The following is a 15,059-nucleotide window of genomic DNA, read 5'->3' as shown; positions in this document are numbered from 1 at the left end:
CAAAAACGAGAGCTAATAAACGTTTTTCATGGAAATATTCTTGTACAGCAGATCAAAACCATTCAAAATTGTATACTTTCATGTTAGACACAATTTCATTGTTACCCAGTGTTCACTATTACAAAATTGTCTCTTCAAATTTTTGTCTTTTTGTGCTACTCATTTTAATTTTTGCTGAACACTATAATGCCTCAATTTTCCTCCAACCCATTACAACTATTTTCATGAGAAATGCCAATCAGATTCAGTCATTAATATGCTCAGCTACCTTATTAAAGAAAAATGATAGCTAGAGAAAGATTTATGTTCTTGCCGCCTGTGAGGTATACAAAATTTACGAGACTACCTATTCCCCAAATTTGTCAAGGCTATTGTGCTCTTAGACCTCCTCATGAATAAGTCTGGGTTGTGAGCCTGTATTTCTTTTCATTACTGTTTGTTTTCTTCATATGAAAATTTTATAACCATTTTTTTTTTCAATACTGTTTATATCAGTGCTTATGAAACTGGTAGGTGCAAAAGTTCCCTCAGAACTCATTTCTGAAATATACCTTTTTGAACAGTATAGTGATAAGATATGGCATAGAAATACACATGCAAATTTCTGAAGCTCAGAAAAGCTGCTACAGAAAAATATATGACAACTGGTTTATTTTATTGCTTAAAAAAAACAACTGAAAAGGCCACATTCACTGTAGTGTCCAAAACCTACAAAAGACTTTTCACCTGTTTTTGCAGAATGAAATGAAAACAATAAATATGTTATATACAATGAAACATCACTACAATCCTTTCTACAACAAAATTTTTGCATATCTTGATTGGATTCATCTTTAAACTATAATTAGGTTCTTGAGAGATGATATTCTTTATCACCATAAATGGATTTATGGTGGTATATTTCACGATTTGGTGAGTTAATCACAAGAAGGTTTATGCTTCTCACTTGTTGGCAATAATTTTGCCATCACAAAAAATGGTGATACTGGTGCAAAAACAATTGCATATCCTGTAATTGTTACCTGTTTCATATGTAATAAAAAAAAAAGATTTTTATTTGCTGATATACGTGTATTCACAGCTATTCAAGTATTATGTCAGCATTGACGGGGGAAGGGAGTTCCGATTTATTGACTTTTGACGAGGGGGGGAGTTCTCCCCTCCTCCCAAAAAGAATAGGTTTGAATGATGCTCAAGTCATCAACCACCCTTTATAAAAATATGAAATATTCTTAATATCGTTACTGGGAATGCTAAAAATGAGGAAAAACTTTTCCATATAGTAGACCTCTGACTGCCCCCTCTTAAATCCCATCTCACTTATAGAGGAAGTGGAGGTAGGCAGCTAAACTGTTTTGTACCTACTCAGCGTTTCACATGCATTATCATTGCTGGTTCACATAAGTGAATGCATGCTCTTCAAATGAAGGATGTGCATTGTGATCTGGGATTCTACTTTTGTCCTGTCACCTATGCTAATGATATAAATTTTCGTGAATGACAAATTCCCCCCCCCTCCCCGTACCAACCTCTATACTACTGTCTATACTCCTATATGATGTGGACAAGAAAACAAGCTCCGATGATTTACGAGACAAGCCAAGAAACTACTACTCGTGAGAACAATTTTCTTGTATGATGGATAGTTGTGATGTAACTGGTTTGTACGTAGGTGGATATTAAAGAAGCGAATGTTTGGCGTATTTATTTATTATTCCCCTGAAATACTTGATTGTGAGAGGTGCACCTTGCCCTCGGAAACAAATGGGTAATCATTAGCTAGAGAGCCAAGACACATTCACAACAATTCCATTTATTGCATTGATAACTAAATAGAAAAAATTACTAAAATGGTTGCGTGTCGTAAACAAAATCTACTGATGTGAAAAACTATCCCCATGCATACATAGCAAAGTTCAGCTGTGTCAGATGGTGGTGGTCAGACACTCTCAATGTATATTCTCAAAGGGCAATGCAATCAGAGGTGTATGCAGGATCAACCTTTTTGGAGGGGCACAAAAGGTTTAGGGGGATCGTAATGAATATCTTAATGAGAAATTTTGAGTTCTTAGCCTTCAAATAGCATTGGAATTAACAAAAATTCATTATAATAACATTAAGGTATTTTCTTTCAATATTTAAAATTTTTTTTAATATCTTTGCTTGAAAAATAAATTTTTGATCATCTGGGGAAGGCCTTAGGAGGTTTGTGCTCCCCCCATATACATTTCTGATTCTAAAATGTGTTGGGAGGGGCAGAGCTGATGAAATTTTCTGGGGGAATCAGAAATGGCTAAAAATCTACTGATGTTATTACTCGAATGGCTCCATTACAGAAATGGTCAGCCATTAACTTATTACTCTTATTTCAGTAGATAGTATAACCATTCTTTTTTATCTTTTTTTCTTGATTAAAATCTCATAAAAGACAGCGTTATGTAGACACATTATGTAGTTTTAATTACAGTACATATAAGAACATGAAATAATAGTTCATAGAGAGTTTCAATGAAGTTCAGCCTTTTGGAGCCACATAGTTGACTCGCATGCAATAAACAGGCTTGAAAATTTAAATTCTGATCTGACGAAATAATGAGCTGGCCTTTCAGACTAAGGCCTTGCAGCAACACGGGGCATCACTGTAGGAAGGATGCCAAATCCTAGTTGAAAGGGCGGAAAAAAATCTTTGTCCACCAAAAACACATGGGCAGGGGTATGCCAAAAATAGGTCCAGCAGGGATAGAGGTTTTTTTCTCAAGCCACCTCTGGTTTCAGAGTCAATCCTTAAAAAGTCACTAAATAGGTTTTGATGTTGACCATCTTACTATAGAATGCCATATTTTAAACGGACATCTGAAGGCCAAGGGCGCTATAAATTTCTTAAAACTCTAATCTCTGTATCAGTGTTACTATGGATATTCAGGGATCTGCCCACACTCTTTTGTAGGGTTCTGTTTTTGTGAAAATTTTCTTTATTTTTTGTGAAGAGGTCATTACTTTTCATTCCAGTTCATTTTTATATAAAATTTAGAATAAAATGGCATGAAGACGTCATTCCTTCAAGACAAACAAAACATTAATGCTGTTGATTTTATGAGGAAGTTGCATATAATCAAAAGATAATTTCTAATGTATTCTGTACATAAAGTGATGCATGCAAAATAACTATTGATATGGTGTATATCTGTTGTATATGCCCTTACAGTCAGTTGCAAAAGTGTACATACAACCCTTCAAAATGCTTTTATTCTAACCATTATTTACGCTAGAGATAAAATGTTTTATCAAAATTTGCATTTCAAAAGTGCAACATTATTATAGCAGTTTGTCAAAAAAAATGTTGTGGATTCATGAGTATATGCAAACGCTTCACTAAACCATAACATAAAAGTCTACATACAGCAGTTATATTCTTTTTATTTTACATGTGCCTGACAATATATTAAGCAATGAGGACAAAATAAATATTGAACCTCTTTGTACTAGATACTGTTTATCAGTTTTTTGTGTTGAAATAGATTCGTGGAAAGCCATTTCACTGATGTTTCAATCAAATTCAAAAATTTGGTAATGAAGCTATAGAAAGAAAAAAAAAAGATCTTTTACAGGGTGAGATTTACAAAATTTTAGAGTGAAGTCGCTTTATTATCACAACCACTATTAAGAACTATTATCAACCATTAATAACCACACTATAACAGCCATTATCAACGAATCAATCGGTCATATGGTTAATAGCCGTTGTAGTATTGTAGTTGTCATAGAGCTCTGAATGACCATAGTGCACGATTAGCGCGGAGGAAAATAAAACATTTAATACAAAATTATTTGCTTCTAAATCATCACAGTACATTGCAGCCACGTCTAGGTAAACTGTACATGCTGAATCTATGATGTCTTCTCTAATCTCAAGGATTTCATGGAAGAGTCCATAGAGAAAGTCTGTCATCTTACTATGAATCAGAAAAAAAAAAATGCTTGACTTTGAAAAGTGGTTCGTTCAAAATGATTCTGTGTTTTCAAGAACTGTTGTCTTCACTGATGAAGGCAACTATAATATTTTCAGAAGAGATGGTTGTAAAAAAAATAGAATGAAAATGAAGAAACGAGACTTGAAAATCTGACCACCACAAAATCAAGCTTGATGTAGGTAACATATTGTAATAGTTTGGGATCCATGTTGGCAGCTGATGTAGAAAAGTCAGTCTTCATTGGAAGTACTATGAACTGTCTATACCTGAAGTGCAAGAAAATTTGCAAGCATAAGTTTTGATGCATTAGAACTTAGAAAAACTAATGGATCTTTCAACAGGGCAATGATCCAAAGCTTATCCCATGGATTGTAAATGGCTCCTGTACAAGGTACCCAAAGAGCTTTGTTCATCTCTCCAATCACCAGACTTGAATCCCACCAAGCATTTATGAGAGGAACTTGAGAGAAGATGTCAAAAGAGATGATAGTATTTACAACAGAAAATGCTTGATAGAAGCATTGACAAAAGCATGGGTCTGAAGTAACGTCATAAATCAAAGAAATTTTCGTGTGGTCAATGCCTAAGAGATTGCAGGTAGTAATCAACTCTAATCTCTCTACAAATGTTAAATTATATTACAATACATAAATTGTGCAAATTTGTTATTTTTTCATTGGTTTATGTAAACTTTTGTGATATGCATATTTTGAGTAAAAGTAATTTCCATTTGTGTATGAATTGGATATTTTATTATCAGAAAAGTAACTAACTATATATGTTGAGTGTTCGATTAGAATTTTTCCAAAGTTCTAAAGTCTTTTAGTTTTTTTTAATGCACTTTTGAAGGGTGTATGTACACTTTCATGACTGTATATTATTCCTCATAATATAGCCTATTCTTTCCCTCTAATGAGAATGCTGGAGTTTTTCCTACAACTCTCAACCCCATTTTGTCTTTTATCACCACATACCATGTAATCAAGACAGCACCCGATTGCCCAATAAAATATGTTATTGTGATAAAAATGTAAGAAGAAACTTTTTTTGAAGTCAGTGGTACTGTATGGTGCCAGAGGGTGAAGAACATCATGTCACAAAAGGGAAATTTTACAGGAGATTGCATTATTATATATTAATAAATTCATTTGATTTGCCTTCAAATGCAGCTCGCTTGTTTTATGAAGTGAGCATCTTTGTTATTTATTGAAGTAGGACTTAGTGTCCTATACCTATGTGTAATGTAATAAAAGTCACTGTAAATTACTTCAATAGTGTAATCCCAATATTGGGACATAGAATTGGAACATTGGAAAATGGACTTAGTGCCCTTTACCTCAGACATAAAGAATAAGAGTTCCGGTCTCTGTCACAAAGTCTGGCTTGAAGAGATTTTTTGCAACGGGATGAAGCTTGTGGTAGTATTTTAGGATCTCAGAACACAGATAATTGTATCTTCAAACAAACAAAACAATTGTTTTGTTTTAGCTGTGCAATGATGTCTGCAGCCAATTTCAATCACCTGCGATAGTTTTCCATAACTGTTTTAACACTACAGGTTAAGCTGCAAACATGTTGGATCAGTGGTGTTTCTTCTGATTTATTATTTTATGCTTTTTTGTCATCCTTGCTCATCATCAGACCCTGCATGACTACTTAAGTGTGATTTTTTACTAATTATAATTTGTAATAGCTAATTCCACATTATTCGTTACTGCTTTAACAGAACAGCCCATAAAGTTTTGTATTTACTAGGTACAGGGCAAGGTTTTTTATTCAATTTCCACTGCATCAAAAATCTAGGTCATCCTATGCACGAGCAAAGGATTAATTTCATTTTTTCAGTGTTTTTTTTATACATAGATAGCGTGAGGAAATTATAGGGACAGGCTTACTGCAGAAGATTTGAAGTTACTCCAACTGGCAACATCAAATGGGCTAATGCTTCAAAGTTTTATACATGGGTGTCAGTTACATGGATGGGTATACCTCTAAAGCAGGAATTCCCAATGTAAAAAGTTTTTTGCGGAACCCTTGGTGGTAATGAGGCTGTTCTACAGAACTCGAACAAATATTTGAATATTCATCCGAAAAAAGTGTGCCTTACTGCCTGCTGTCTCAAATGCATCATAAACCCAAGGCAAAGTGAAAGAGGGCTTTGTCACAACTTCTTAATATACATTACATATTTACTGTTATTAGTCACTATGCCAGATCTTATTGTGGAAACCCCTATTCAACTGAGGTCCCCCATAAAGGGATGAGGTTGGCCATAAGTGTGTGTGCATGTAACAGTCTGAATGTGTATCTAGTGTTGTGTCTGATTCTTCAGTACTGCCATCTATATTTCAGAAGTGAAGTGTAATGATTGAATATTTGCTCCGTTTGTTTTTCACACTATAAATTTATAATAGAGACCTCTAGGTATAAGGGGCCATAATAGTTCTTCATGCCATGGACAGTTGAACTCACTGTCCTGACTCATGGGGTTGTAGCTCTGTCCGACTATTGGGAGGCATATTAACGAATCACATATTCACAAAGCTTTGATTATAATCACTGGAAGAAAAGTTCCTGCACATGAATTCTGACATGCTTTAACTGACATAATCATGACGCTAATTGTTGAATCATAGGCTGTTATCTGAGTTGTCAGTGAATATCTCTTAAATACAAAATCAAGTATTGATCCTCAGCGGTTTAAGTGAGCACTGTAACCCTTACAAGGGTAGTGCTGGCAAGGCATTAGCACGAGGGTCCAGGACAAATCTCATTACTTTTGTTTTTTACACTATAAATTCAATACAGACTAGGCTCCCACCAAAGAATTGTCTAGGGGTGGCTGGCTTAAAATGGGAGGGGGCATGATGAGCACTGAGATGCTTCACAGGAAAAGGGAAAAAAATTTATTCCAACATAAAATGTGCCCTCTTTTCCAGAGGGGGGGGGGCACATTGTCTTTTATTTCATCTGCACAAACCTGTTTCTCTGCGCACATAATTTTGATATCTGTGCGGAATGACAAATGTTATCTATGCAATATCTGGAATTTTTTCCTGTGCATCTAAAAAGTCTATGAACACAGAAACATTCTCAGACTAAAACACCCATATTTTGTAAACTTTTTCACCATGAAAAAATGGTGCCCTTTGTTATGCCACTTTTGTCTGCAACTAATAAATGGGTAAAAATAAAATTTTATCAGCAAAAATATGCCTTCTAGAAAATATTGAAAGTGACTAAACGGTACAGTATTATATTACACATAAACATTCAACTAGAACCTCTACTGCCATCTATCAAAGGAAAAACACAACTGTTACAATTTTTCCATTAATATTGATGGCAGATTAACATTGACCGCATGGAAAAAAAAATATATTAACAAATATTTCATAAGCAATAATATTAGTTAAAATATCAAGTTTGCTCCAAAATGTTATATATTGTAAAATAACCTTTATCTTGAAAAGAAAAGAGCATTCAGAGAGTATAAAAGTGGACGAGGTGACCTATCATTGTTTACTGATAAAAGAAGACTGTTGAAGAAAGCGATAAGGGATAGTAAAAAGCAAGTTGAATCTAGGTTGGCAGATAACATTGGCTCTGACCCAAAATCATTTTTTCGATACGTCAATAATGGATGTAAGGGGACAGTTGGCCCCCTCTCGATAGGAGGCTCAAAAGTAGAGAGCAATGTAGGCATGTGTAGTGCTTTCAATGACTTTTTCGCATCGGTTTTTAATGGAGATAATGATATTCGATATACGGGTGTTGCATGGGGTACAAACCCTCAACGATATTCAAGTAGAAGACGTGGAGGTCCTAAATCTTCTAAGAAATGTATGTGCAAGCAAAGCACCAGGACCAGATGATATCTGTCCCAGGGTTCTCAGGGAAGGTGCTAATGAATTGTTGGGGCCAGTCGCACAGATATACAGGAGTAGTGTTGCTGAGGGTATCGTCCCGAGAGATTGGAAACTGGCTAACGTTGTTCCGATATTTAAGAAGGGTAGTAGAGAAGTGGTGTCTAATTATCGTCCAGTGAGTTTGACGAGCTCCCTCTCGAAAATTTTGGAAATTATCATCAAAAGGCAGTTTGTGAAGTGGATAGACGAGAATAATGTATTGTCGGATAATCAGCATGGGTTCAGGAAGGGGAAGTCATGTGTAACTAACCTCCTTTGCTTCTATGATTACGTGACTAAGGCTTTGGGTAAGAGCAAAAATGTCGACGTTGTTTACCTTGATTTCCAGAAGGCATTCGATCGGGTACAACATGGCAAACTCTTGAAGCGTTTACACGAGATTGGAATAGGGGGCAACTTGCTGAATTGGATAGAATCGTGGTTAAGAGATAGGTCGCAACGAGTTATGGTGAACGGGGAATTCTCTGGTTGGACAGACGTCACAAGTGGAGTTCCTCAGGGAAGTGTCCTTGGCCCCATACTTTTTTCACTTTTTATCGACAAACTCGATCAGGGTATCGATGGAATTACTAGCAAATTCGCAGATGATGTGAAGCTAATGGGGGTAATCGGGAATGAAAGCGATAGGGAGTTGCTCCAGACCAACTTAAACAAGATTGCAGCATGGGCAAATGAATGGAGCATGACGTTTAGCGTAGATAAGTGCATGGTCGCTCATTTTGGTTCGAACAACACACGGTTCTCTTATGAGTTGAATGGTGTCACTATCCCGGATGCAACTAGAGTCACCGATTTGGGAATTCTCATTGACGAGCGACTTAAGTTTTCTGAACATTGTTCAGCGGTTGTCAAAAAATCGAATAGAATGCTTGGTCTCATTTTCAAAAAGGTCTCTTCGCGTTCTCCTAAAGTCATTCTTCCGCTTTTTCGAGGCTTAGTTCGTCCTGGACTGGAGTATGCTGTAAGGTTTTGGAGACCATACCTACAGAGGGACATAGACTTGGTTGAAGGGGTGCAGAGAAGAGCTACGCGTGTCCTTATTGGCACACGGGGCTTGAGGTATGAAGAAAGACTTCATTTTTTGAATATGTTTACACTGGATGAACGCAGGTGTCGAGGAGATATGATCGAATTGTTCAAAATTTTCAATGGGATGGATAGGATGGACCATGAACTTTTAGTACACCGCCAATCGACTGCTTTTACAAGGGGACACCAGTATCGATTGGTGAGGGACAATGCAAGGTTATGGTGTCGCAGGGAATTTTTCTCCAATAGGGTTGTTAATAAATGGAATAGCTTACCCCCGGAGGTAGTAAATTGTAACACAATTGACACGTTTAAAAAGAAATACGATAAACATGTTGGGGTAAATCGAGAAGCTATCCATTCTTAGAATAAGACAACCATAAGTATTCTTTATGGGCATTGTATAATATTTTATCATGTGTATATATTGTTTGTAATTTGTGTTAATTGCATTTTTAATTGGGTTGCTGTATTTTTGAAACATATGACAACCATATTTTTATGGGCATCTTTTTATCAGCCACCTCGTTGGGCATTTTGCCTGTTGTGGCGTTGCATTTGTATTTGTATTTGTATTATTTTATTACAATTCTAGAAGGCCAAAGGAGCACCCTAAGTTCATGTTTTTACTCATGTTAGTTTACAATATACAAACAACTGTTAAAGTTTTGGAGCAAATTTGATATTTTAATGAATATTATTGTTTATAAACTATTTGTTAATATCGTATTGCTTTTTTTTTTCCATGCGGTACATTAGTCAAAAACTGGTCATCAATGGAAGAATTATAACAGTTGTGTTTTTTATTTGATAGATGGCAGTAGGGGGTTCTAGTTCAATGATCTTTTTAAATGTGATATAATACTGTACTCTGTTTAGTTACTTTCAATATTTCTTAGAAGACATATTTTTTGCTGATAACATTATTTTTAACCTGTGTATTGGTTATGAAGAAAATTAAAGGCATTTTTTTATGACGATGAATAAGTTCACAAAATATGGACGTTTAGAGTCCGAAATTGCTGCTTCCGTGCACAGTTTTTTTCTGCTCAGGAAAAAAATTCCTATATTGTATTAGGTAGCATGTTATTTTGCCATTCTCTAACAGATATGGAAATTTTGTGTGCAGAGAAACAACAGGTATGTGCAGGTGAAATAAAACAGAATTTTTATTTATGTATTTAATATGAGAAAAAGAGCATTGAAGAGTAGGGTTACAAGAAATTCCTAAACTTGGACATGAGGATGCACGAATAATGGGCTATGTTCCTTGCATATGTTTACAACAATGGTGCCACTATACCAACAATGAACAATTGTTTTCAAACCAGAACAGAACCGCTTTTAATGTATATTGATTTTTATAACAGTGCTTTGCAATGGAAGGTATTTATGAATTATCAGGCATTCAGTGTTTCATCCATTTTGTGTTTCTGAATTGAAGGAAGATATTGCCAGATTCTTCACTGAACTACCCTAGGGACATTCCCTGCTTGGGGGCATTATTGGGTGCATACTGTGGCACTCCACAAATTATAGGATTAGGTACTGTGATAATTAGCAGGTGCTGCTTGGCAAATGCCTCATATTTCTAAGCAGGAATTCAAGCAATTAACAAGGACCACATAATTTCAGGGCCCTCTGATTGAGGCTTTGCCTGCTGCCCCATCTCCGGGGACAGATTTATTGTATTATCGCCTGTGGGCTGTAAAAATTTTGCCGCTTTTCAACCATCCTGTTTTCTTGACCACTCCATTCCTCCAAATTAACCCCCATCCCCACACTGTAAATATTCCTGTGTCTAAGTCACTCTTTTGGTCAGAAGAAAACTCATATCCTCTAGGTCAGCGGTTCTCAACCGGTGCTCTGCAGCTGCTCAAGGAAAATAAAAAAAAAAGTGAAATTTAAAAAAACAATTATAAATATTTTTAAATAGTAAAAATGAATCAGTAACTTCGATGAATAATTAAAAAATTGGCATAAAATACATAAATTGGCATGGAAATATTTCAATTATGGAATATTTCCATTTAGGTTGTGCTCTCATGTTGAGATAACCCTGCCCATACATTTGAAAAACAACATAAATATGTTGCTTCCTCATATATATACATTGTTACGAAGGATAGGAATTTTAAGAGGCTTGGCTAATGCATGCAAGGCACACGTGGCATGCAATCGTTAGAATAGAAGAACAAGATTCTAGGGGACTCGCACAGTGGAATTTGGAGAGAGGACAAATTTTGGAGGGCTATTCTAGTTTAGCAGGAATTCTAGTTTTTGTACATAAAGACGTTTCCTTGTGCTCAGATCCTTGTTCCTGTGAGTTTTTGGCCATCTTCAAGTCCTCAGCGAAGAACCCTGGGAGAAATCCGTGCGACAGAACGAATCTGGTGACAGAGGTTCGATGAGACCTGGCAACACGATGTAATAATATAATAATATTGTACACCAGTTATCACTTGTAAATTTTATAAACTAAATTTTGCTCGTCAAAACATTTGGCCATTTATTTTGAAATAACACATCAAAAGATTCACAGTTTTAAAACTTTTTTTTTTACTTCAAAACATTCCATTACACTGCATTAAATATATTTATATGTTTTTTCCTCGCGTTTACACCATCACAAATTGAAGTTGAACAGTTCTGCAAGCACACGTGATGTGGATTTCAACTCAGTTCAAATCCAGCACCAGATTCTATAGCATACAATAACTTTGTTCTCAATGTCTGTTCGTCTTGAAATTCCGGTAGCTTTAGAAGATTCATGCACGTAGACGCTGTAGGCAGTCTATCAGGCTCGCGTCCGGCATTTTGCACGCAGAATGAAGGAGACAACTCCCTGAAACCAAGAAGAGGAGGCCTCGAGCAACTTGTCACAAACTTCAGCAGCTGACGGCGCCTAGTTTCGTCGAAACCGACAACAACTTTCCAGAAAGCTTGAATAACTGGATGATCAAGAGAATAACCGCCAGCATAGTTTGTATGAGCTTTTAAATCTTCGATATCGATAGGTACTTCAGCTCCCGATATTAAAACCTGCAGTTCGTTTGGATCAAACATGTACAGCCACTCAAGATCTATCACGTTAGCCAAACCTTCCTTGAAAGCTTGGCACTGAGCTTTGAGTTGTTTGTTGAGCTTGAAATCGGCCATCATATGGATGTATGTTATTCTATTTGCTTCCGTGACTGGAATATTTGTGCCACCTGGTTTTAGCTCAATCACTTCATTCTCGCCTAGTTCACTGCACATGACTGTGAAATCAAGACCCAGATCACTAACATCGCCATCGTAAGTTTTCAAGTAGAGCAGATTCTTGTACATCACTGGGTCTAGGGATGCTAAATGGTGAATGTCGACATCTGATGAGTTTTTCGACAATATCTTTGCCAGAAAAAAACCAGCAAACGGCAATTCGACCAGCATGTTCTCGTAAATGGCTTTGCCTAACATCCTACCGATGAAATAGTAGTGTTTTCTGAAATCTGGTATGAGACGATGGACACCTGGATTTGGGTACAGAAGAAGATCGTGTGTTGTCTTGAAGAATCCTCGGTTTGGGTCAAAACATGTTTTGAGTAATTCATTGAGAAACTCCCTGAATATGCCGCCACCATCGATGCCGACTTCATCCAGACCAACAGCATTTTTTAATTGAACCAATACTCTGAGTTTTAAGTTAGGTTCATTCTCTGGAGACAGGTTATCAAAAGCATCTTCGTATATGAAATTTCTCCTTATGTGAGCATGTATCCGCGGACCCATTCTGAAGTTGACGAGTTCTCCTTGATTGCTTTCTTTATCTTTTATGATCAAAGACTGGAAGATCTTTACTCTGTCATGGAAGTGAATCACAAACGGGAATTCTCTCAAGACAGCAATTTGCCGAATTTCCATCGCAGATGGCGGTGGACCTTCTTCTTCTAGCTGAGCTCTTGTCAAAGGATGCAATCCGACGAAACGTTCGTATCCATGAAATTTTCTGTTGCTGAAATGAAGTTCAGCAGCCCTATTGAAAGGTATTGCAAATCGCTTTGCTATCCATTGTCCCTCTGGACAGAACCGTCTTCTCGAGTCCCTTGAATATAAGTGCCGTAACAGGGTGATCACAGACTTAAACAAAATATTCCATGTAACAATGTTGGTTGAATTGATCGGTTTCTTCACGTGCTGAACTTCGATACTTCGTATGATTTTCATGTAATCCTCATTGAAGTTTGGTCTGGTTTCTGGGTAGGCCAAATCGATGAGTCCGATGCAAATATCTCTTAGAATAAGACTCATAGCGGAAACTTCGTGCAAAGTGAAAGGCATAACATTAGAGTAACTTTTGTCATCTCCATAGAATTCTATATCATGAAGGGTTGAAAAGAAATGATTGATCAGGGCGCAGAACACTGTTAACTTGGGAAGAAATAATTGTTGTTCTTTCAGGCCCAAAAGCATGCCCTGACTCAGGTAGTGCACTAAAGGTGTTGTCGACCCAAAAACAGAAGGGGTGCTTGAATTAATAACAGAACCCCACAGCTGCTTAAGAAATAACGGTTTGAAAGCGAGGGTATACAATAACCTGTAATTATAAACAGCAAGTCTTTGTTGTTTCAGTAAAAAATGGCCGATACCACATATAGGCTCAATGCATTCATCAAACTCATTTTCCAACACCTTCAGAAATGCAGACACGTGATCAGGTTGGTTGATAATATCTACAGCATCTTTAACGCTATCTCTGACAACTTGCTTATTGATCTCGTCCTCTGAAATTTCCATTTCTTCCTCTTCATCCGAATCAGAATGACCGTTCTGCGACACACCAGCCACATTCGGCAAATGATGCAGCAAACTGTTCAAGAGCACCACGTATTGCACGACTTGGTTTTGATTGAATTCCGAAACCCGTCGAGACATGAGGTGTATCACTGCACTCGTGATCCATACTGCCTCGCCACCACCGGAACCACCCACTATCTGTTCTCCAGAGAGAAGCGAATATATCATCATGTCTATCGATATCTTGTTGGCGTGGACAGACAGAGCGGGTAAAAGAAAATATCGGACCTGGTTCGAATGTGGTTCTGAAAAAAGCTCCAGCAGCATCGTTCGGAAAAAGAAAGCCTTGTCCACACAATCAGTCTTCAATGGTTTCAATATCAAATCGAACAGGGAACCCGCCAAATGCGTCGGCGGGGCTGGAGACTCCTTGACCAAGGAATCGGGTACACGATGGTTCAGGATTAACCGCATCACTTCAAAGTAGGAGTTCTTCACTGCGGACTGCCACAATACTCTCAGTACATTGTTAACACCCTTCACTGTAGCCTCAGGGGTCTTCGTCCCGTCACTCGCAAGGCTCATGTAGATCTCTTGAGAAGTGAAAACTTCAAAGAATCTCAACGGGATAGCGATCGGTGACGTGCTTAGACCGCAGATGTTCCTCAAATACACGATATTGTAGGCGATGATCTTCTCCATCTTGAACAACCAGGAATCCGGATTCTCCACGAGCTGCCTAATGAGGTTAGCAGAGAATTGAAGGCATAGTTGCATCAACGTCAAGAGCCTCTTGTCATCTTTGCGAGGATCGTGGAAGCATATTATTTTCCTCATGAGCGACGCTAACACGGGCAAACTCTGCTCAGCGTTGAAGGTCGATTTAACGATCAGGTCGAACGAATGCCTCTCTTCGCGTTGGATTTTCAAACGGACGCAAACACCCTTGAAGAACGACTGGATGCACGTCGCGGCTTGGTTTTGTTTACGTTTCGCCTCTCGCTGACGTCTCTCGGCGAGGGCTTGATTTAACAACTCGCTGCGTTCGAGTTTTCGACTCGCACCGCCGAATGCTTGCTGTGGCTTGCGCCGGAACTGTCCTTCGAAACTGTACATTATCGCAACCTGTTATCATCGATCAAAATACTCGCATGCTTGATCCAAAACAAAGCCAGACGATGCAGAAAACGTAAATTTTGATTCCTGTTCTGATTCGGAATTTCTTACGACTTTCCGATGTAAACATAAAGGAAAAGAAAACTGGTAAAGTTGAAATGAGGATAATTATTTTCAGAAGCGTCTCCGTTCCCCTAAATAACGTTTCCTCTCTGACTCCTTCCCAGCACCAACTCCC

General features: G+C 37.5%; 1 protein-coding gene across 1 annotated transcript; it reads right to left on the bottom strand.

Moving 5' to 3' along the window:
* Positions 1–11,412: 11,412 nt before the first annotated feature.
* LOC149088105 (ubiquitin-protein ligase E3C) lies at positions 11,413–14,990 on the bottom strand. The gene has a single exon (XM_089244399.1). It carries the CDS (start codon positions 14,819–14,821, stop codon positions 11,603–11,605), a length of 3,219 nt encoding a protein of 1,072 aa, XP_089100525.1. The 5' UTR covers positions 14,822–14,990; the 3' UTR covers positions 11,413–11,602.
* Between the last annotated feature and the right edge of the window lie 69 nt (positions 14,991–15,059).

The sequence above is a fragment of the Pholcus phalangioides genome, unplaced genomic scaffold (genome assembly GCF_987345545.1).
Source record: "Pholcus phalangioides strain wild (caught in Gottingen) unplaced genomic scaffold, Ppha-v1.0 ptg000003l_1, whole genome shotgun sequence".
Taxonomy (NCBI): Eukaryota; Metazoa; Arthropoda; class Arachnida; order Araneae; family Pholcidae; genus Pholcus; species Pholcus phalangioides.
The sequence above is the reverse complement of the archived record's forward strand: the minus strand, read 5'-3'. Positions and strand labels throughout refer to the sequence as shown.

Excerpts from the sequence above, each read along its gene's own strand:
- LOC149088105 (XM_089244399.1), bottom strand. The coding sequence starts at position 14,821 with ATGTACAGTTTCGAAGGACAGTTCCGGCGCAAGCCACAGCAAGCATTC.